Here is a 24,260-nt window from a genome sequence, read left to right as displayed (position 1 = left end):
TTTTTCTACAGGGAAAAAAAAAACCCTTCAGAAATCTTTCTGCCCCATGCAGAATCAGCCAGTGAGTCTAAGTGTAAAGGAAGGAGGTGTCTGTAAGCAGGAAGGTATGTGGGGAAACTCACCAGGTATTGCTTACACTTTCTCTTGGGGATGGGGAACAGTTCTGCTCTGAGGGAGAAATTAGAGGGCTGGATCCACGAATTTATCATTGGAGTTTGTCTTGTTTTTTGTTTTTTTTCTAGGGGGGCGGGGGTTGCAGAGAGCTAGTCAAGGAGAGTTTCCGTGCCTCTTCTAATCTGAGAAACTGAGGTATGACAATTCAGAGCCAGGTCTTGATTCCCAGTTAGTGCCACCACTCCCCAAGTAGGACAATTCTGGCTACATTTTTGGAGTGTGAAGACAGAGGCTGTGTGTTAGGATGGTGTGTCCAGCTGCCAAGGGATATATTTTGCTTTCTGGTTGCCAACGTTCCTCTTCCGGACACTGAAGGATTGCTTTAAAGAAGAGACACAAGAAGCCAGTCTCCCTTTCCCAATTCTTGGCCTGCAGTGCTCGAGGCAGGTTGTCAGAAATAAGAAACTGGTGGAAGAAATCCAGAATTGAGAGAATACAGAAGGGAACTGCTTATGCTATTTAGCAGAATCGCCATCTCCCGACTCTGCTCCGCTCCCCTAGAGACCTGCATAGAAACTTGGAGTTTGAGTGCACTCTCCCTCTCTCCCTCTCTTGTGTCCCTCCTCCCAAGGTGACCATCAGTCTGATCGTGGAAAAGGGATGGGGCTTCAGAGGTGGGGAGAGGAAATGACAGGGAATGGGGCATAAAAGAGAGGGGGACAAAGGAGGAGAAAGTAGAGAAGAAAAACTGCTGCTGCTGATGGTACTTGTTGAGTTTACTATGCATCTATGTATATATATGCACACACACATACATACATGCGTGCATATATATATATATATATATATATATATTCACATACATACGTACATATAATGGGGAATGCAGTAGAGCTCCAGCCTCTTTTTCTACTTTGTTTTTGAGAAGTTGGATGATTTTGCTAGTGCCGTGTGACCCTGACATTTGGCCACTGTTGTGAAAGACAGCAATCAGTCAATCAATCAATATGTCGAATTTATTGAGCGCTTACTGTGTGCAGAGCACTGCACTACATGCTTGGGAGAGCACAGTATAGCAATATCGCAGATTTCGTAGCCATGTTCACTGCCTGTAACGAGCTTACAGTCCAGAGGGAGAGACAGACATTAACATAAATAAATTACAGATAGGTGCATAAATGCTGTGAGGCTAAGGGAGGGGTGAATAAAGGGAGCAAATCCAAGGACAAGGGCAACTCAGAAGGGAGTGGGAGAAGAAGAAATGAGGACTTAGGGAAGGCCTCTTGGAGGAGCTAGGCCTTCAATCGGTCTTTGAGGGTGAGGAGAGTAATTGTCTGTCAAATATGTAGAAGGAGGACATTCCAGGCCAGAGGCAGGATGTGGGCAAGAGGTCGGCAGTGAGATAGACGAGCTCAAGGTACATTAAGTAGGTTGGCATTAGAGGAATGCAGTGTGAGGGCTGGGTTGTAGTAGGAGAGCAGCAAGGTAAGTTAGGAGGGGGCAAGGTGATTGAGTGCTTTAAAGCTGATAGGAGTTTCTGTTTGATGCGGAGGTGGATGGGCAACCACTGGAGGCTCTTGAGGAGTGGGAAACATGGACTTAACGTTTATGTAGAAAAATGATCCGGGCAGCAAAGTATTGACTGGAATGGGGAGAGACAGGGAGGCAGGGAGGTCAGCAAGGAGGCTGATACAATAATCAAGGTGGGATGGGATAAGTGCTTAAATTAACATGGTGGTAGCAGCATTCATTCATTCAATCATATTTATTGAGCGCTTACTGTGTGCAGAGCACTGTACTAAGTGCTTGGGAAGTACAAGTTGGCAACATATAGAGATGGTCCCTACCCAACAGCGGGCTCACACATTAACACTTCTTCTTTCCTGGGCATCCTGACTAACTGGGAAGGCCTGGCCCTGCAAGGCCCTTCACTTCCCTTTGAACAGGTTGGCAAAGTGGGCCAGTTCCCTTCTGAGACCACTCCATCCCTTTCTTCTCCACCCTGCTGATTGTGAGCTCCTCAAAGACACGGATCATTTCTACCAACTCTTTTGGATTCTCCCAAGCACCTAGTACAGTGTTGCACATGCAGTAAGCACTCATTAAATGCCGTTGATGGACTGATTGATTGATGGCTAAGAGACCTGCCTGGGTGAATTTTCGCTCGTGAACCCTCCACCAGAGGGAGAACGGGATTTGTCCAAGATCACTCAGCAGGTAGCCTTTGGCCTTGATCTGATGTCTCTCAAACTGGGATTCACAGCGGGGGCTCCTCATACAACACAGATGTCTAGCCCAACTGCCCCCCTCAACTCTGGTCTCATTTCCAAGCCACATCATCTGCTTCTCCGTCCATCCCTGTTGCTGAATTGTCCTTCTCACTTTGCTGCTCATCCAACCCTTCCTGTCAGTACTATTTTTCTTTGTTTCCTTGTGGGCAGGGAATGTGTCTGCCAATTCTATTGTATTGTACTTTCCCAAGTGCTTAGTCCAGTGCTCTGCACACAGTAAATGCTCAATAAATACCATCGATTGGTTGATTCCCCCCCCCCCCCCCCCGACCCCAGAAAGGTGTGACCATCACTTTCTTAAGAGCAGATCCCATCCACAGTCTTTTTGAGAGGCATGAAAGGAGACAGGAGGAGTAATTAGGGAATGTGGGAGAGTTTCAGGACCCGAGGGAGAGAAGCAGTTTCAGAATCCCTCGTTTAGATTCACATTTCAAGTCGCACCATCAGGTAGTTACTGTCAAAATTTTGCTCTTCTCTTTTTAAAAATTATACTGGGCTGCAAGTCTGTCCTGTGATTTTATTTTTTTAAAAAAATCACATGCATATAGATATTTGTGATGATCCTTTAGATGTGAATTCCATATGCTTTTATGTAATTGCTGAGGTATTTTACTGTCCATTATTCGGTTGATTTTCAGACCCTTTCTAGGGTATGGGCCATTCTCAGGTGGTGAAACTGAGACTTAGAGCTGGCAAGTGATCTGCCGAAGCCCACAATGTGAATTCATATTACCCCATCTCCCAACCCAGCCTTTTATGCGCTAGACTGTGCTCCAGGGACTCTGAAAGAGAAGTCGATTTTTAAAAAGGGCAGTGCATGGAAAATCTGGCCCGTGGCTTGGTAGTGGATTTGCTCTGTTTGAAAAAAGCAGCTGTTTCCTTTTGCAATCTCTCCCTCCTGGTGTTTGGAAGATTCTTTAGTGCAGTTTCTCTGGGAGATCTTTGACTTTAACTCCCCAGTAAGCAGTCAAGACAGGGTGAGGGAATTTTTGAGTGGGAGTGGCAGGGAGGGAGAGGGTGAGGGGGGAAGAGAGAGAAACAGCACATGAGAGCTTGGCAGTCAGGCTTTTCAGGCTATGAAATCGATTGATCAGCAAGGAACAAATTTCACCTGGGCCATAGGGCGAGGGTCGATGTTGTGAAATCGCCTCCCTCCACCCCCACCCCAGCCATGGCAAACATGAGAGCAGGAGGGAGGGGCTAGGACATGGACTCTGGGAGCCTGCTGAATTTTCCATTATATATATATATACTCCACATCCAGAACCCATAAGCCCAGGAACTTTCAAACAACAATTTATTGAATGCTTACTGTGTGCAAAGCACTGTACTAAGCATTTATAATACAGTTGCCAGTACAGCGGAGTTGGTAGACACATTTCCCTGCCCACAACGAGCTCACAGTCTAGAGGGGGAGACAGACATTAATATAAATGAATTATGGATATGTACATAAGTGCTGTGGGGCTGAGGGAGGGGTGAATAAAGGGAGTAAATCAGGGTGATGCAGAAGGGAGTGGGAAAAGAGGAAAGGAGAGCTTAGTCAGGGAAGGCCATTTGGTTATGTTGCCACCTTGTACTTCCCAAGCGCTTAGTACAGTGCTCTGCACACAGTAAGGACTCAATAAATACAATTGAATGAATGAATGAATGAGGAGATGTGCCTTCAATAAGGCTTTGAAGGTGGGGAGAATAATTGCCTGTCTGATGTGAAGAGGGAGGACAATCCAGGCCTGAGACAGGAGTCTGTGTCCAGAAGCCCATCTCAAGGAAGTTGCAGGTGGCAGCCTGCCGCAGAAATTGGACTTCCCCAAACCTCTCCCCACCACCCTAGGAGCCCCAGTGGGGTCATTCCATCAAGGATGGAAGAGAAATTCATTTGGAGGAGGAAAGCCGGATGGGAACTTCAGGAAAGGCAGTGGAGAAATTGGGTGGATAAGAGTCCTACAGCTTCATGTGCAGGAAGTTAGTGTGTGGCTCCAGCTTTCTTGCTGCAATTTATGTTGCTCCTCTCCGGCTATACACTCCAGCTCGCAGTCTTCACTCCCCCTAAGCCAACCTTCTAACTGCCTTACTCTTGCCTTGCCCGTCTTTGACCCATTGCTCTTATCCTTCCCCTACATGAAACCCCTATCCCTTCAAATCTACCAAATCTTGTTTCTCCCCTGCTTCAAATTCCTCTTAGGATGAACCTGCCAAATTCCCATCTCCCTGGTCATGCAACTCTGTCAGCGCCCCCTTTAACATTTACATATCTATTGGTTTATTTGTTCCACTTGTTTATTCATTTTTTATTTGCTCTCTTGTAAGCAGTCGTATCCAAGATTTTTCTTTTATTCTGTGAATGTGTATGTATGTATCTCTCTATATATAGATATGAGATACATAAATATGCATTCAAATAAAATATTTGTGCCTGCCTGTCTTCCCCCATTAGATGGCAAACTCCTTGAGAGTAGAGACAATGTCCTCTACCTTTATTGTATGCTGCCAAGTGCCTAGGACAGGTCTCTATGGGTGCTGCTATTTTTGCTGCTGATTAATCAATCATATTTGCTGACAGCTTTCTGTGTGCTTAGGAGAGTACAGTATAACTGAATTGGTAAACATGAACCCTGCCCACAGTGACTTACATTCTAGAGGATGTGATGCTGATGTGTCATCAATTAGTAGAGGCCCCCCACCCCCCAATTTTGATTGTTTGCCCCTTCATTCCATGACTGCTTAGTCAGAGTGCCGCCATGGAGCTTGTTGGAGAATTGCCATGTTTATGCTGGGGAGAGAATTTTGGGATGTGGGCAGTGATAGTCAAAGCACCACTTTCCTCAGAGGTTTTCAGGGTATAATGCAGACTTCAAACAGACCCTAGAACTTGGTTTCAGAGCTCATTTGAATTTGAAATTCTTTGTCCTGAAGAGACAGTTCAATCCTTATTCTCAGAAGGAGGCTGTTTTCTAAATAAGAAAAGTGCTGCAGTTGGCAATTTGAACTATGATACTGTGTTAAAACACATGCAGCTGGGGCTGAGGTAGAGTTGTTTTTACTCTGTCTGCTTCCATTATAATACCCTGAGGTCCTCAGGTGATGGAAGCTTCTTCACATCAGAGGACTGTGTGCATGTGTCCAGTTGGCAAACTGGGTCAGTCTTGAGTTTAAAATGGAGAAACTTGGCAGATACTTTTCCAGATTCACACAAAGTCAGTAATGGAGACCCCCAGGTGGCAATCCCCTTTCCTAGTGGTCCGCCTTCATGGTCAGGGCGTGTTGAGGTCAGGCCAAATGTCTGTTGCATTGAATGAGCTTGGCCCAGGTCTTGTGCTGGCTCTCTAGTGCCTGGTTATTATTCTAGATTGGGTTGGGACTCTCCAGTGCTAACCCCACAAGGACAGAGAGGCTTATGTAGAACCAATCAACTAATCAGTGGTATTTATTGAGCACCAATAGTATGCAGGGCACTGTACTAAGTGTTTGGGAGAGTACAGTGCAACGGAGTTGGTAGACATGTTCCCTGCCCACAGTGAGTTTACAGTCTAGAGGAAATGAGGACACTCAACTTCCAACCCCCTCACTGGATCACCCTCTGTTCCCCGTTACTTTTCTTCTCCCCCCACCATCTCCTCTCCCACATTGATGCTTTGGAGGACTTTTCCCAATCCCCCTTTAGCTTAAAGAAGCCTGACCTGGAACTAGAATAGAACAATAATGATTATTCTATTATTATTATTCACTTAAGAATTGTAATGGCATTTAAGTGCTTTTATGTCATGCACTGTGGTGAAGGGTACAAGGATAATAATTCAGACACACTCCCAGGACTACTGGGGCTTGTGTCTAAAAAAGGGAGTGGAAAGGGGAGAACGGGCAATCAGTGCTATTGGTTGAGTGCCTACTTGTGTGCAGGGCACTGATCTCTTGGGAGAGATAATAATAATAATGATGATGGTATTAAGTACTTATTATGTGCCAAGCACTGTTCTAAGCACTGAAGTAGGTACAAAGTAATCAGGTTGTCCCAAGTGGGGCTCACAGTCTTAATCCCCATTTTACAGATGAGGTAACTGAGGCACAGAGAAGTGAAGTGACTTGCCCAAAGTCGCACAGCTGACAAGTGGCAGAGCCGGGATTAGAACCCACGGCCTCTGACTCCCAAGCCTGGGCTTTTTCCACTAAGCCATGCTGAGATATCAGTACAATAGAGTGGGTAGGCGTGATCCCTGCCATCAAGGAGTTTATAACCCAGTGGGGGAGATGGGTAGTGAAATAGAGATAGGGGAAGCAACCAAGTAAGTGCTGAGTGGGGACTGGGGGGAGTACCTAAGTGTTTGTGGTGTGGGTGTGGGGGGGGGGGGGGGCTAATGGCATGATTTGGGAAGCAAGGAGGGAAAATTGGGTAGGGGGATGAAGATTAGTTGAGAAAGGCTTCCTGGAGGAGATACGGCTTCAATAGGGCTGTGAAGTTTGGGAAAGTGCTGATCTGTCGGCTATGTAGGGGGAAGGGGTTCCAGGCTGGAGGGAAGACGGAACCAAGGGGTGGATGGCAAGAGGTAGGAGAGCAAGGCACGATGGTTTAGTTTGAGAGGTGTGAAGCCTGTGAGCTGGGAAGAAGTGGGAAGGGGGCGAGGCTAGGTAGTGCGGAGAGAGCTGATTGAGTGTCTTCAATGCTCTTTCTTGTCCCACTTCTGCCACTGGCCTAATGTGTAACCTCGGACACATCATTTAACCTCTCTTTGCCTCATCTTTAAAATGTATTTTTTTATGGTATTTGTTAAGTACTCACTCTGTGTCAGGCACTATTCTAAGCTCAGGAGTAGATATAAGGTAATCAGGTTGGACACAGTCCATGTTCCACATGGGGCTCACAGTCTTAATCCCCATTTTACAGATGAGGTAACTAAGGCACAGAGAAGTGAAATGACTTGTCTAAGGTCACACAGCTGACAGGTGGTGGAGCTGGAATTAGAAGCCAGGTCCTTCTGACTCCCAGGCCCATGCTACTTCTCTAAAATATATATATATATAATGTTTTAAATATTTTAGAGAATCAGATTATAAACTATATATAGATTATATAGATAGATATGATAGATTGTGAGCCCCATGTAGACCAGGATCTGATCTGATAACGTGGTCTCCACCCCGGGGCTTTGCATATAGTAAGTGCTGAATAAATGCCAGAATTATCATAATTATGGCATCTAGAGAATGACTTTGACTCTGGGCCTCAGGCGGGCAGGGGAAAGAAACTCCTTCCTTCACTCATGTGGCTCAGAGCCCCTCAAGAAGGGATGTTCCAGGGTATGCCACCACCCCACACCCGGAATAGCTTTCCTCAGACCCGTTCCCTGCAGGGTGAGAGGATGGGGAAGGGAACAGATCAACTTCCCCCTTTAGGACACCGTGCTCCAGAAACCTTTCAGCCTTCGGAATGCCGAGGAGGCTGCAGCAGCTTGGGACTGAGGACCGTTTGCCTGGCGTGGTGGTGAGCCCAAGGTCTCCCCCTTCCAAGAACTGTTCAGCATTTGGAAAGCTGGAATATTGGTTCTGAAAAGAAAGTTGGACGTCTGCCGTGTTATTTGGCCTTGAAACCTGAACGCCTTCCCAAAGACAAAGACCTGGGTTGAAGCATGTACAGGGTTTAGAGAAACGGTCGATCTTTGTCCTTTTGTCCTAATTTTTGACTACTTGTAAATATTTTTGTGCTTGTCTCCCCTGTTAGAGTGTAAGAGTCTTGTGGGCAGGGAATGTGTCACTTCTTTATTCTGTACTTCCCATGTACCCAGTACGGTACACATAATCAAATAAGGGCTCAGTGAACGCTGCTACTATCACTACCAGTATTCTCAATCAATCAATCACTCTGTTGCTGCTGCTGCTACTACTACTATAATCAATCCATCCATCAATGGTATTATTACTACTGCTAACATCTGGGGAGAGTTATAGAGGGGGAATAAGAGAGGGGCTCATACTTCAGGGTTTATAATACAGGAGAAAGGGCAAGCACAAATATGCAAAAAAAATGCTCAATTGATAGAAGCTTAGATATCTAAAAATGTATGCCAGTACAAACACAAGGAACATCAACTCATAACTTACGAAGTTCTATAAGTGGAGTGAGTAGGTGGGGTTTATTTGGGAAAGCTTCCTGGAGAGAGTTGCAGGAGGGAATGGAAATCCTAGTTTGTTATTTTTCCCTGTCTCCCCTATTAACGTGTAAGCTCCACGAGGGCGGGGGCTAGCATCTTCTTCCTTTGTACTTCCTTTAATCTTCTGTTTGTGGTTGCCGTTTATATTTGAAAATGACTTTGAGAATGGTGAATCACTATCTGACCATCAGGGTGACTGAAAAGTCTGCACAGCCAACAATTCGTGGGCAGATGAAGATACCATCCCTTGGTTTGCTGCTGCAGCTGCTATTTGCAATATCTGGCAGTGTTTTCGACCGCCTCCTTGACTCATCTTCTGTCTGAAGACTTTGCTCAGGAAGAGCCACCCATTGCTTGCCTGACCCTGCCTGGCTCACGTATTCCCCGTTGTTGTCTCCCAACTGTTCACCTCCATCACTGGGTCAGACCAATGGGCCACCCAGCCCAGTAGTCAGTCTCTGACCGTGGCGACCGGGGTGCTGGGAGGAACCACGTGACGGTTGCCCTGTGTCCAACCTGATTATCTCGTATGGACCCCAACGCTTAGTACAGTGCTTGGTACATAGTAAGGGCTTTAACAATTGTCACGGTTTCATGGAAACCGGAAGTGTACTTCTCCTGCCGGTCTTACTTGTGATCACCATTCTTCAGTTCACCACGAGCTAGACATTTGAGTGTCCTCCATTTCCCACATGGGTCCCGTTGGACCAGGTTGCTTCAGTGCTAGCCGTCTTAAGTTTCAGGACTTCACCATCGCTGATCCTGCCGTGTCAAGTTAATATAACACCTAGATTGCAGATGCTGAAGATAAGGATGTGGTCTCTGTCCCCGTCCCCCTGTGACAGTTAAGAAACTGGCCACTTCAGTTTCTTCTGGAACTTAATGCCACATTGGCTCGCCACACCCCACCAGCCTCCCAAAGGATGTTCTGCCCTTCTTGAGCGATTGTGTACTTCTTTGTGGTCAACAGCATCCTATCCATTGGTACCCTGCCTAGGGAGCAGAATCCAGTGGCATTTTGCAGTTCTCTGTAGGGGTATCTTGGGATGCACCTTGGGCTACACCCTCATCATCAGTCCAGAGCACTCTATGACCCAAGTTTTGCAGGCCATCTTGTGGGCGTGCTTTCAGAAACAGCATCCTCAGCCTCCCAAATGACCACCAGTTCAAGCTTTCTTGAACATCATCCTGGACAACCAGAACATGGTGGGTGTGCGGTAAATGTTGTTGATTGACAGACTGATCTAAAGCGCTATACTCCCAGAGGCACCTGCAGAGTATCTGCCCTTCTTCTATCTCCATGGGATCCTGACAGCCTGCTGGGGAGGAGGAGGGGGACATGGGGAGCTCACCAACTTTGTCACCCTGACATGCCATGTTGCCTGACTGCTTTCTCCCCCTCCCCGCTCCCCTGGGGCCCCTTCACACATCCATGGTTGTGATTCCAGTTTCATTTGCATCGTTTCTTCTTTCGTTTTTATCGTGTGGCAGCTCAGCCCCTCTTTTTCTCTGTCAGCTTCAATATCCTGGATCCCAGTCTGAATCCCACCTTTCTCCCAGATCAAATAATTCTGAAAAGAACTGGGGTTGCATCTGTAAGCGTGTAAGTATCTTCGAGGTTGCCTTTCTCCTCCCCATGGCACCTTTTAAGGTTTGTAATCACGAAAGTCAGGAGAGACTAATGTGTTTTATTCATTTTTACGTTTCTCCTAGGTCTTGACCAATGAACCTCCCTCTGAAGCAGATACCTGTAACATTTCTCCAGAGCCTCCCAGTCACCCAGCTATGCACGCCCTGCCCCACCCCTGCCCCTTCATTGCTGCTGCCTCTAGAACGTCAGCTCACCCTCTTCCAGGGAACTGGTTTCTCATTCCATTGCATCCCATAGCCACCAGCAAGGATCCCCAGCTTTTTGCCCTCGGGGCAGAAGAGATATGAAGATGGGGGTAGCGCTCAGCCTATGCTGATTGTATTTCACATGCTCCGTTAGGTGTCTAGGCTGAAACCTGACTGGCTGCCAGCAATTGATAGAGGTTTCCGTCAGGCCCTGACCACCCTAATGCCAACAGGCAAGACCAGACTGAACCTCCAAAGTGTCTAGCGGCAGCAGCAGCAGCAGCCAAGTTAGTAATCTGTTCTCTCTCCTGCTTCCCTACGTAGCTGCCGAGGACAGGATCTTGAGGACTGACTGGTTCGGCAAGTCAGGGCGAAGCCCACTCCAGGCCCTTTATGACAGTGATCAGGTAGGTGAAAGCTCCAAGGGTCAGGTGTGGTGGTCCCTGGCTCGTTAGGGGTGAGGGCTGCCTGGGTTTTCTAATAACCTCTCTGCCCCTCCTGAGCTTCGTCTGGACCTGGGCCTGCAAGAACGGTGGCTGTGCTAGAATATAGGAAGCCAAACGGGCTCTCGCAGAGGCGATCGATGGATCTGGCGGACATTCAAGCCACTGTTATTTTTATTAGGCTGTAGCCGATCCAGTGTCACCAAGAGGCATGACCCTGTAGGGCCTCTGTCTGCCTGGCGGCAAAGAGGTCTGGGCTACTCAAAACCCCAAAGGTCACTAAGGCCCGAGGGCCTTCTATCCATTTGTGCAGGTCTTTGAGGCCCTCAGCACAGAGATTCTTATTACGTGTAATGACGCAAAAGGAAGAAGGATGGGACATCAGATGGTGATCATAAAAACAGCGTGGCCCAATGAAAAGAGCCCAGGACTGAGAGGCAGGAGACCCAGGTTCTCATCCCTGCTCTGCCACTTGCCTGCCATATGACTCTGGGCAAGTCACTTGACTGCTCTGTGCCTCGGTATCCTCAACTGTAAAATGGGGATTCAATACCCGTTCTCCCTCCACATTACTTGTGAAGCAGCAGGCCTAGTGGAAAGAGCACAGGCCTGGGAGTCAGAGGACCTGGGTTCTAATCTCGGCTCTGCCACTTGCCTGCTATGTGACCTTGGGCAAACCACTTCTTCTCTGTGCCTCAGTTTCCTCATCTGTAGAATGGGAGTAAGACTGTGAGCACCAGGTGGGACAGGGACTATGTCCAACCTGATTTCCTTGTATCTACCCCAGCACTTGGAACAGTGCTTGACACATAATAAGTGCTTAATAAATACCGTAATCATTATTAATGTTAGTAACAGGTGCCCTAATTATTATTACGTAGCCTGTGAGGCCAGGGAGGGGAAGGGACTGTGCCTGATGTGATGATATGGTCTCTACCCCAGCACCTCGCGTTTAACAAACACTTCTGATGATGGTGATTATGATATGTTTTGCTTCAGCTGCTCTCCCTTTTTAGATGTATTTTTAGCCTAGATGTGCTTAGCATGGCTTGAGGCCAGGTTGATGGGGCATTTCGAGGTGCCTGGGCTCAGTAATTCTACCTAGTATGTTATTCTCTTGGTTGGTGGTGGGGGGTGGTTCCTGAGCACTATTTTCCTCCTGATTAGTCTGAGCAGGCTGCTTGGCCTCATTACCTGATCCAGCAGGTGAGCGAGCTCCTCAGAGGAACCCGTAGGCACCAACTGACAACAGCAAAGAGTGCCAGAAAGACTCCTTGGAAACCTACATCCCTGTCCCAGTTCCTTTGCTCCTAAAATACTAGTTTCAGAGCTCACTTCAGTATGCAGTACATGCCTCTGGGTCAGATTCTGTCCTGAAAGCACTGGACTTGGTTCCCAACAAGGGGAGGGATGGAGGAAAGAATTCAGAAATAGAGCTTAGTCCTGACCTTGGCCCAGCTCGCCTTCCTTCCACTGAGCAGGGCCCTGGCAGACTGTTTCTGCTTCCCCAGAGAGGGCCTGTGGACCAGAAGTGGGTTGAAAGTACCTGGTTATTTTGTTTGTTTTTTTAAACTCTCCCTGAGAGTTGAGGGCAGGGGACCGAAGGCACGGAATGTTGTGAGCCACTTTGGTTGTATAAACTTGCTGCCTCCACTTCCTCTTCTCCAGCTCCTTTCTTGACCATCTGAAGTTCAGTTTTCACCCCCTTCATTTCACTGAGACCGCTCCATGGTCACCATTATTGGCTTAAAAGTAATTAATTTGGCTTTAAAGCACTTAATCACGTTGCCCCCTCGTACCTCACCTTGCTACTCTCCTACTACAACCCGGCCTGCACACTTCGTTCCTCTGGTGCTAACCTTCTCACTGTCTCTTGTTCTCATCTATCTCACCACTGACCTCTCGCCCACATCCTACCTCTGGCCTGGAGGTATCCTCATATCAGACTGATAATTGCTCTCCCCCACTTCAAAACCTTATTGAAGGCACATCTCCTCCAAGAAGCCCTCCTCTCCTCTTCTCCCACTTCCTTCACTGCTCGTACTTGCTCCTTCGTTCATTCATCCTCTCTCCCATCCCCATAGCACATATTTATATATCTGTAATTTATCTATCTATTTATATTAATTTCTGTCTCTCCCTCTAGGCTGTAAGCTCGTTGTGGAAAACAATGTGTTTGTTGTTACATTGTACTCTCCCAAGCGCTTAGTATAGTACTTTGCACGCAGTAAGCGCTCAGTAAATACAATTGAGTGAATATCCTCCTTCTGTCCTGAATGATCTTACAGCTGTCTTCCACACTGAACCACTCCCTTCTCCTGGAAACACTATCTAACCTTGTTTTTCTTTCTGACACTTACCTCTGTTGGGCTGGCTCTTCCTTTTCCTCTCTGCTGCTAACTGTGGGAGACCCTCAAAGCTCTGTTCTAGGTCCACTTCTAGTTTCAGTTTACACTCACTCCCTTGGGGAACTCATCCACTCCTGTGGCTTCAGCTAAAACCTGTGCAGATGACTCCCAACCTCTCCTCTGCAATCTCGTATTTCCTCTTGTCTCCAGGACATCTCCACGTGGCTGTCATACCAGAACCAGAAGCTCAACATGTCTGAAACTGAACTCCCCCTCTTCCCTCCCAAATCTTTTCCTCCGCCTAACTTTCCCATCGCTGTTAACACCACCACCACCCTCCCCGCCTCTCAAATCTGTAGTCTTGGCATTATCCTTGAGTCTCCTCCCTCTCTTTCCACCCCCATATTCAGTCTATCAAAAAATCCTGTTGGTTTTTCCCCCACAACATTTCCAGGATCGGCCCCTTTCTCTCCATCCAAGCTGCCATCACGCTGGTCCAGGCACTTGTCATATCCCAGTTTGACTACTGCATGGACCTCCTCGCTTAACCTCCCTGCCTCCAGCCTCTCCCCTCTCCAGTCCATACTTCACACTGCTGCCTATTCTGTGAACAATCACTACTCAAAAGCTTCCAGTGGTTACCCTTTCCTCTCTGCATCAAGCAGAAACTCTTGACCTTTAGCTTTAAAGCACTCAGTCAGTGCTCTCTCTCTCTCCTATTATTCACTCTCTTTTCCCACTCTTATCTCACTCTTTGCTCTTTCCAAAGTAACCTATTCACCATGCCTCGTTCTCAGCTTTCTCACCGCTGATCACTTGCCTACGGGTTTCCCTCTGCCTGGAGCCCCCACCCCTTTCATAACTGACAGACCATAGCTTTCTCCATCTTCAAAGCCCTCCTGAAGGGTTTCCCTGATTAATTTCCAATGCTTCCCAGGCTATGCCCCCTGAACACAACTGCCACCTCTGCATTGCCTTTCCACTTGAGGACTTGTGAATTCGCGACCTGCTGTCTTTCATACCCTACTGCATGAACACTGACTCACATATGTATCCCCTTTTTCTCTTTCCTCCTTTCTGTAATTTATTTTAGTGTTTGTCTCCCCTGCAAGAATGTCAACTCCTCGAGGGCAGGGACCATGGCTACTAACTCTATTGTACTTTCCCAATTGTTTAAAATAGGCAAAATGAGTAAGTAGCAAGAAGCTGGGTTTTTACAAAAGCACTTGAGCATCATAGTTTGGGAGAGTTTGTGGGTGGGAGTTCCTTGCTTATGCCTCGGTGCTCTGCCATTTGTACAAATGAATCTCTTAACCAGGTAGGTCCAGAATTGGGGTCACCACCTTTCCTTCCTTTCTCTCCCTCTTCCTGCTCCCTCCTCCCCTTTTTCTCGACAATAATCTTGGTGCCGGCAAGCCTCTTTCAGATGCTCCAGAAGTGGCTGTCTCCTCATACTCTGTACTTCTCCACTTTCGACTCCTTGGAGACAAGGGAAGAGTCACAGGGATGGGAGTCAGGGGATAGAGAAAGGACCAAGGTGGAAGCACCAGTGGCCAGTTTCCTGGCCCAGCTCCCAGAGTACTAGTTCTGAGTCCCCTGAAGTCTTCAGCGTGGCTTCTGGGCCCCTCCTCTTCCAGAAGAGGGGGAGAGCAGGCCGAGATGTGCCTTGTGGAGCCATGCAACTGCTGTCCAGCCTTTCCAGTTGCATGGGAGAAGTGGGGAAAGATCAGGGTCGGGTTCATATGGTAAGCGAGATAAGCAATCACCTCAGGGCACCACATAACACGGGAGGCCTCCTGGCCCCTCCCAAAGATGGTGACCACCCACCCTTCTCAGAGATGATAGTGGGACAGTGACCCGTTGGGGTGTGAAAGTCAGAGTCTTGAATGAGCTGTGGCCAAAGGGGTGGCAGTAGAGAAAGAATTCAAAAATAGAGCTTAGTCCTGACTTTAGTCCATTTCCTCTCCTCCAGCTCCTTCCTTGACCACCTGAAGTTCAGTTTTCACCATCTTCATTCTGCTGAGACTGCTCTGTGGTCACCAATGTCCTCCTTTTTGCCAAATCAAACTAACTGATCCTGAATGACCTTGCAGCTGCCTTCAAAACTGAACCATTCCCTTCTCCTGGAAACACTAACCTTGATTTTTTTTCTGACACGATCCTCTCCTGGTTCTCTTCTTATCCCTGTTGGGTTGCCTAGAGCACCATTATGTTAGACTATGCTCCTGTTCATTCATTCATTCAATCATATGTATAGAGCGCTTACTGTGTGAAGAGCACTGTACTAAGTGCTAGGGAAAGTACAGTACAGCAATAGAGACAATACCTGCCCACAACGGGCTCACAGTCTAGAGGGGGAGACAGACATTAATATAGTTTACAGATATGTACATAAGTGCCATGGGATGAACAAAGGGAGCAAGTCAGGGTGGCGCAGAAGAGTGGTGGGAAAAGAGGAGACAAGGGCTTAGGGAAGGCCTCTCGAAAGGAGATATATCATGAGAAAGAGTGAGAGGGGCAGTGGTTTTTTTTTAATCCCTGCCGTAGGGTGGCCAAAGGTCTGAAGCTAGCCCTGGGAAAGAGTGACAGCAGTGGCCAGTGGAAGGGCGGAGACAAAAGACAGGTCTGAGTGAGTCTGAGGGCATCTCTGTTGGTCTAGATCTTTGTGGGGGTATCTGTGTGTGAGCTGGAGGATAAGTGAGCTGTGTGGCTATAGGGAGTTGAAGCCTTTGTCAATTTACACTTGGAGGAGCGGCAGTGACCATGGGCAGGGTTTACGTCCATTTAGCGGGCCAGCCCGAACATTTTTCCCAACCTAAAGCAAAGTTTCTAATTTTCAGGCACTGATGGTTTATAGATTATCCAAGCCACTTGCATCTCCCCACTTGCTGTCTGTGACTTCTCCACCCATGCAGAGACAGCACTGGAAAAAAAAAATATTTGCCGAATGAGGAAGTTGAGACTGTAATTTGGCTAAAATGAGGTTTGGGATAGACGATAGAACCTGGTTATAATGTCTGCTCTTGGGACATCAACCTTATGATAGCATCATACGTGGCCTGGTCCCAGCAAATTACTCACAGGACACAGGCTATTTTTGCCTTAGTTACACTGACTTCTTCCAAAGGAGAAACCTCCGTCTCTAAGGCCAAAGGAATTCACCAGGACCAAACTGGGTGGTATTCTGGCCAGCTCCTGGGGTGTATTTTTCATAAAAATAATAAAAATGAACATGAAATTGAATCTCCCGTCGGGGAAAGGCAGAGTGTATCCTGGGCCTGTGAGACGAAAGGAGAGAGGCTGGGGCTTGACCCCTAGGCCCTGGCTGGGTAGCAGGTTGCTCTCCAGCACTTAGAACAACAGTGCTTGGCGAATTGCACTTAACGAATACCAAAATTATTGGCATTTGCCTGTAGGCTTGTGCCCCCTTCCGTGTTCAGATAATGGCCAGTTTACTTTTCATTGTAGCACATCACTTAAATTTCTCTTTGGATGAATTTTTGTTGTAAAATTTTTCTGAGCCTAAAATGGAGATGGAGCCAGGTCAGAGAAGGACTCCCTGACCAGCGGTCAGTAAGGCTTATTTGCCATGTACTGAGCCTCATGGTTAGACAGAGGTAGGCTTTGTGGACAGAGCGTCTCCACAAACAGCTGGCTAAGCAGTCCTCTCTCACACCCTCACAACACACACACACACCTACACACACACACTAGCGCGCCAGGATTTAATCACCATTCTGCCCTTGGTCAATCCGATTGCCCCAAACAGGACTTCAGTGGTCCAGTACCCTCTGCATTCCTTTCCCAGTGCAGGGATCTGGGCTTCTCTCCTGTGGGCTGGGCTGGGCTGGGTTTTGATGGGAAGTCTTACTGGACTGCTAGCGGCATCCGCTGAAAATGGTGGAACCATCGTCTCTCTGTGACACACAAACATACACACACCACACCATATGCATCCTGCACCTCTTGGCTCCAAGTACTCTCAGTTTCCCGGCTGTTGGCAGTAGCGGGACTGGGTGTTGAGGTGAAACCAATTGACCTTCACATCCTCTGACACAAAGGGCAGCCTCCTACCCGAGACACACAGACACACACATCCTCAGTCCAGGTAACCTACAGTCAGAAACTCACTGTCATGAAGCGCAGCACATCACTGGAAGCCGAACGCCGGCTGGAGTTAGCCGTCAAGGTACAAGACACGGTCTCCGGCCTTAGGAAGGTTGTGATCCCAAAAGAGAGACGAGACACCTAGAAAATGTCACTGCTTTGGATAATGATGACTGTGAGCCGCGTTTGGGACAGGAGCCGTGTCCAACCTGATTAGCTTGTATCTATCCCAGTGCTGAATACAGTGCCTGGCATATCGTAAGCACTTAACACATACCACATTGATGATGATGGTGGCATTCCTCGCCTATCAATCAATCAATCAATCGTAATCATTGAGTGCTTACTTAGCAGAAACAATAGACAAGCCTTAGCCTAGTCACAAAGACTTGGGGATGGAGGACTCGCGCGAAAGAATTGATTGTAATGCTAGTGGTTTGTGCTGTGCCACTCTGGCAAGAGCACATGCTTGGGAGTCGGAGGATGTGGGTTCTAATCCCTGCTCTGCCGCTTGTCTGCTGTGTGACCTTGGGCAAGTCACTTAACTTCTCTGTGCTTACGTTCCCTCATCTGGAAAATGGGGATTAAGACTGTGAGCCCCACCTGGGACAGGGACTCCAACCGGATTACCTCGTATCAACGCCAGTGCTTAGAGCAGTGCTTGGTACATAGTAAGCACTTAAGAAAATACCATAATTATTATTATTATTCTCTGATTCCTACCGGTCATGTTCATGCTGGGGCAGTGGGGCTGCAGGTGAGTGAGAGAGCAGGAGAGCAGTCCGTTGCAAAGGGCGTGGAAAAAGTTTATGCGCAGAACCCACTTACAGCTCCAGTGACCGCAAAGTAGTGCCGATGCCATGCTATAGGCTGCCTCTGTAGCCGCTGCAGTCTTCACTGTCCACGTTAGCCCTAGGCGGCTCTTCAGGTGGAAACCTTGTCCCCTTCTGGGTTGTTCCACACATCCCGTCTCCGCCTCTTGTCTGCTGTGTGACCTTGGGCAAGTCACTTCTCTCTGCCTCAGTTACCTCATCTGTAAAATGGGGATGAGGACTGTGAGTCCCATGTGGGATAACCTGATTACCTTGTATCTACCCCAGCACTTAGAAGAGTGCTTGGCATATAGTAAGCACTTAACAAATACCACTGTTATTATTATTATTATTATCCTCCACAGTGAAGTGTGCATTGGACTGCGCCAGGGTCTTGTCTTCAGTATAGACCTGGTGCTGGCTGACCGCTCAAAGACTTTTGATGACACTCATGAGACTGTTGAGAGGGAAGAGTTTCCTGGTGGATTAAAGGCGTATTTGGATTCCAGATATAGGTTGAACAGAACTGCCACCCAGTCCTGCTTTACTCCAACAGTGATGGGGAAATGGTCAGTCAGGGCACCATCAATGCCGACTCAACTGACTAGACTATTGAAAAGGAGAAGGAGGCAGAGGTGTCAAGGTATTTATTGAGCACCCGCTGGATGCAATGCATTGTACTAAGCATTTCGGGAATGTACACTTGGAATTACACATTCCCTGCCGTCAAGGAGCCTACGCTCTAAAAGGGAAGATGTTCATGAAAGTATTTGCAAATAGATTACGAGGGTATACGAAAGTGCTGACAGAGCACACGTGAAAGAGCAGCATGGCCTAATGGCAAGAGCATGGGCTTGGGAGTCAGAGGTCATGGGTTCTAATCCCGGTTTCACCACTCCTCTGCTCTGTGACCTTGGGCAAGTCACTTAACTTCTCTGTGCCTCAGTTACCTTGTCTGTAAAATGGGGATTGAGACTGTGAGCCCCATGTGGGGCAATCTGATTACCTTGTATTTACCCCAGCGCTCAGAACAGTGCTTGGCACATAGCACTTAACAAATACCGTAATTATTATTATTAGCAGGAGGCTGATGGGTTGTGTGACTTGGGTTTGGGGAGCTAAATGGGGAAGGCTTGATGGAGGAGGTGGGATTTTAGGAGGGCTTCCAAAATGGAGAGAGCTGTGGTCTGTTAGATTGTGGGAAGAGGGAGCTCCAGATTGGTGCAACAACACGAGCAAGGGGGTGGAGGTGGCAGAGTGTAATATGAGTAGAAACTTGGCTTGGATGAACAGAGAGAGCGAGCTAGGGAGTAGTGGTGAAGAGGACTGATGTATAAGATGGAAAGAGTTGGCGAAAACCCTTAGAAGCCCATCGTGAGGAGTTTTTGCTTGATCCGAGGGGGGAGCTGTTGGAGGAAGTTGAGGAGAGGTGAGGTGTGAGTGATCCATGCAGCAGGATAAAGAGTGGAGGAGGGAGAGACAAGAAGCCGGAAGACCAAGGAGACTGTGAGATGACAAACGCTTGGGTCAAGATTGGTGGCAGTCTGGACAGAAAGGAATGACCGGTGCAGGAAATGTGGTGGAGTAAAAACCGACAGGATATAGCAGTAGCTGGAATGCCGGAATGGAAAGAGAGTGAGGAGTCGTGGTGGGGACTTCTGAGACTGGGATGATGTTGATGGTGTCGTCGACAGAGATGGGAAATTTGGAAAGAGGAAATGCTTTGGGAGGGAAGGTGAGTAGTTTGATTTTTAGACATGTTAAGTTCGAGTAGCCTAAGGATGTTGGTGAACTTCTCAGTGCAGCCAAATTACTTAGTAGTTGCCAGAGACCAGATCTGTTGATGATGTCAAAAGCTTCTGTTGGCGCAAATAAAAAGACTCTAGAGGCCTCGGTGTTGCTCTCTGCACTTACGGTAAATCTGTCATGCTGCAAAGATCATCGTATCTGTTGGGTTTTGGTCTGAGGCCACATTGGAATTCTGGTAGCTGCCCAGTTGACTATGTTTCAGGAATCTGTCCAGGTTTTTCAGTAATGTGTCCAAAAATATTCTGGCTAGAATCTGGCTCTCCCTGGAAAGCAGTGAGATGCCCCTGTAGTTTCCACAGTCATTTCTCTCCCTTTTTTTTTTCTTGGCAATGCTGAATATTGTAGCATTGTGGAAATCTTGTGACAGTTCTTCAGTTTTCCATATCCTGAGGAAGAGCTCATGCAGCAGTCTGAGGATTAGTTCTGTTCCTTGCTTGTAAATTGCTGCTGAATGCCATCAAATCCGGGTGTTTTTCTGTTTTTCATGGTTTCAGCTGGACAAATGGTTTTCTCAAAAAGTCAGAACTAAAACCATGCATTTATATTTTGGCTGGTTTTCTATGCCCCTCTTTTTTAAAAAAAAAATGGTATTTAAGTGCTTCCTATGTGCCAGGCACTGTACTAAGTCCTGAGGTAGATACAAGCTAATCAGGTTGGACACAGTCCATGTCCCACATGGGACTCACAGTCTTAATCCCTATTTAACAGATGAGGAAACTGAGGCACAGAGAAGTGAAGTGACTTGCCTAAGGTTACCCAGCAGACAAATGGCAGAGCCAGGATTCGAACCCAAGGGGTGTTTAGGCTTCATTTGGTATTATCTATTTTTGTTTCTGAAAAAGAAAAGGGGGTTGAAAAGAGCAATACAAACTTACTGTATGTGGAATTTGAAATCCACCTTCTCTGTAAACTATCTAACCCCTTTGACTGAAAATCTTTTGAAAACAATCCCAAGAGATTCAGTCGTGGGCCCAACAGGGAAACTGAGACACGTAAGGCTTGGCTTCAGGGTGTGCTCGTGGCGAGGTTGGGATGAGAACCCCAGAATTCCACCTTCTGCCCTCACTGCTAACTGCCTCCATTTTACAGGGTGGGTGTCTGGTTTGAAACTCACAGATGTATGTAGCTGCACAGCAGGCTGAGCTCGGCCAGGATAATGACAGAGGGTCCTGACGGAGGGGAAGCCAAGTCTCCAGTGGATTGGAGACACACCCAACATTAGACAAGCGGTCTGTGGGCCCCCTCCCTAGCTCGCCTTCTGCCAGAAGCCATGGGCAGGCTGTGCTCACAGACCTCTCTTCCTGTGTGGTTGAAAGCTTTCCCCATGTATGTGTTAGAACCCAGAAGTCATTTAACTATCAGGGCATTTAGGTTATCTGTTGACCCCACCCCTTCTTCCCAGCCCAAGATAATTTGGAAGAACCAGTCTCTTGAGGACTTGGCCAGGAAAGAGATAAAAAGGAATGGCATAAAGATAAAATCCTTGGGTGGACTGGGCATAGATTGCCAACCCCCTCCCCATCCAAATCTTTGCTGAAGGATATAGCTGGTTGTGGAAGAGCTGCAAGCTGCCGATTGGATGGGTCCCTAAAGAAAGTAAGTGATGGAGTGATGATGATGATAATATTTATTGTGTTCACTATGTTCCAAGTTATGTGCTAAAACTCTCGGAGAGAGACAGGGTTATCAGGACAGACACAGCAGCTGTCCCGCATGAGACTTACAGTCTGAAAGCGAGGGAGAGTGGGTATTTTATTCCTATTTTTCAGAGGAGGAGACTGAGGGCACAGAGAGATTGTGACCTGCCCAGACAGCAGACAAGGGGCAGAGCTGGACTAGGACTTGGGTCACTGTGCCGTTGAGTAGTGAGGGACTGTAGATTGCTAGGGCTAAGTGGTTCTGGTCAGATTTTGGTTTTGCCTGGTCTTCACTTTGGAATCCTTTCCCCTCTAACCCTGTATACCGTTCTTGTTAGAATGCCCCCTCTCTGACCCACCCTCCTGGTCATCGGTTTGATTTGGGGAGGGAGAGTGAGTGGCTTAGTGGAAAGAGCATGGGCTTGGGAGTCAGAGGTTGTGGGTTCTAATCCCCACTCTGCCACTTATCAGCTGTGTGACCTTGGACAAGTCACTTGTTATCTGTGCTTCAGTTACCTCATCTGTAAAATGGGGATTAAGTCTGTGAGCCCCACCTGGGACAACCTGACTACCTTGTATCTACCCCAGTGCTTAGAACAGTGCTTGGCACATAGTAAGCGCTTAACAAATGCCATTATTGTTATTGCAGACTCACCAGCTCTCTCTGCTGACAGAACCTCAGCCCTGGCAGGCTAGCAGGGAAGGCTGCAGCCCCCTGGAGTTGGGAGGAACTTGAGGAGAGTTTCCAAAAGTGTGGCTCTGGGGAACACCCCCCAGCACCTGCCCCAACCCCTACACGGAGGGAAGCTTTGCGGGGCAGAGGGGGAGTCGGGGAGGGCGATTGCAGCCTAGGATTTGCCTAGATAGCCGAACTCTGGGCAGAATCTTCCAGGCTTTCTGAAGAAGGCCCTTGGGGAGGGAGAACCCAATAGGATACAGGTTGCCGGCGGGGGGGGGGGGGGGGGGGGGGGGGCGGGGGGGTGTCAACAAGGCAGTGGACCAGAATGGGGCTCTCTTCAGGCCTGAGGGGGGCAACCAACACTTGAAGCTTCTGCTGACTGACAGGGTGGGATGCAACCAGATTTGGGACGGAAATGTGGGCGAGCGGTACCTTGTCCCGGGTCGGGAGAGGGGGTCAGGCCCAGGATGCCCTCACCCCGGTGGTCCAGGCCATCGGGGCCCACTAACCGTCTCTCTGGTTTCCTTCCTCCGTCCCCGGCCCCACAGTTCCCACCGTCGTCCGTTCAGGCGGCCCACCAGCGGCGCAGGGAGCTGCTGGGCAGGGTCTGCAGCCGCTACACCCTGAAGAGACGCCTGCTGACCCCGGAGGACCTGCGTCACCTGGTGGTTGACGACGACCACGGCCTCCTGTACTGTTACGTGCCCAAGGTGGCCTGCACCAACTGGAAGCGGGTGATGATGGTGCTCACCGGGCAGGGCAAGTACCGCGACCCCCTGGAGATCCCGGCCCACGAGGCCCATGTCCCGGCCAACCTGCGGACACTGGCAGAGTACAGCCCGGCAGAGATCAACAGGCGCCTGCGCAGCTACCTCAAGTTCCTGTTTGTGCGGGAGCCCTTTGAGCGCTTGGTCTCCGCCTACCGCAACAAGTTCACCCGCAGCTACAACACCGCCTTCCACAAGCGCTACGGGACCAAGATCATCCGGCGCCACCGGCGGCAACCCAGCCCCGAGGCGCTGGCCCGAGGGCACGACGTGCGCTTTGAGGAGTTCCTCTACTACCTGCTGGATCCCCGGACCCAGCAGGAGGAACCATTCAATGAACACTGGGAGCGAGCTCACTCGCTGTGCCACCCCTGCATCGTCCATTACGACGTGGTGGGCAAGTACGAGACGCTGGCCGAGGACGCCGCTTACATCCTGCGCCTGGCCGGGGCCGACGTGCGTTTCCCGGCCTCGTCCAAGAATGCCAAGACCACAGACAACATGGCGGCCCACTTCTTTGAGGGCATCAGCCCTTTCTACCAAAGAAGACTCTTTAATTTATACAAGATGGACTTCCTCCTCTTCAACTATTCCATCCCCTCTTATCTGCGGCTCCGATGAAGCCGGTGGGGCGGGGGCAGGTGGGGGGAAGCAAGGGGAAGATGTTCTGATAACTCTTGCTGCTTTGACTCCTCCATGTCTCATTTCCCCGCCCTGCAGTCTCGGACTCCTTGAAAGCAGGGGTGCTCCTCCCACTCACTCCTTTCTTCCTCCTCCGTTTTCACTCCATTCCATCCCACTGCCCTTCAGGACTTCGGCTCTTGACCCGGGGAGGATGGTGGGGTTGGGACAAGGAGCTCTGTAGATTCCTCAAGGTGTTGATCACCGCTTACTCTCAGATCCCTCCCCACCTCCAGGTCCTGTTCGTTTCACCCCCCTCAGTGAAAAAGACCTCAGGGTCGATGCTTGGCCATCTCCTCTTTAAAAGGAAACTCTGTGATTTTGCTAGAGAACTGAGCCCCGGAGGGGCTTGTCTGTATTGGAATGTTGCAGTGAGGGGCTCCTCAGAAGGGTTGCCAACTCATTTGTCTTATTAGGTTTCTGACTCAAATGGCCCCAGAAAGCGATGGCTGTCTCACCCATTTGTAGTTGGTTTGTATTTCCACCAAGATCCTTCCCGTTGGGCTGAGAGAGAAAGAAATGTGGAATCAGCCTTTGTATTCCCCACACTGACAGGCCAAGGATTTTCTGTTTCCTTCTGTCTGCTCAAT

The 24,260-nt window shown here is 48.6% G+C and overlaps 1 protein-coding gene across 1 annotated transcript in view; it reads left to right on the top strand.

The window, feature by feature from the left end:
• LOC119949616 (carbohydrate sulfotransferase 11-like) overlaps positions 1 to 23,610 on the top strand; it is a 46,187-nt gene extending 22,577 nt beyond the window's left edge. Inside the window, exons 2-3 of the mRNA XM_038771485.1 lie at positions 10,712 to 10,794; positions 22,771 to 23,610. Of these exons, the coding sequence (XP_038627413.1) occupies positions 10,712 to 10,794; positions 22,771 to 23,610 (923 nt within the window). The remainder of the gene's footprint in view (positions 1 to 10,711; positions 10,795 to 22,770) is intronic.
• The last annotated feature ends 650 nt before the right edge of the window (positions 23,611 to 24,260 follow it).

Source organism: Tachyglossus aculeatus, chromosome X2, assembly GCF_015852505.1.
Source record: "Tachyglossus aculeatus isolate mTacAcu1 chromosome X2, mTacAcu1.pri, whole genome shotgun sequence".
NCBI lineage: Eukaryota > Metazoa > Chordata > Mammalia > Monotremata > Tachyglossidae > Tachyglossus > Tachyglossus aculeatus.
The sequence above is the reverse complement of the archived record's forward strand: the minus strand, read 5'-3'. Positions and strand labels throughout refer to the sequence as shown.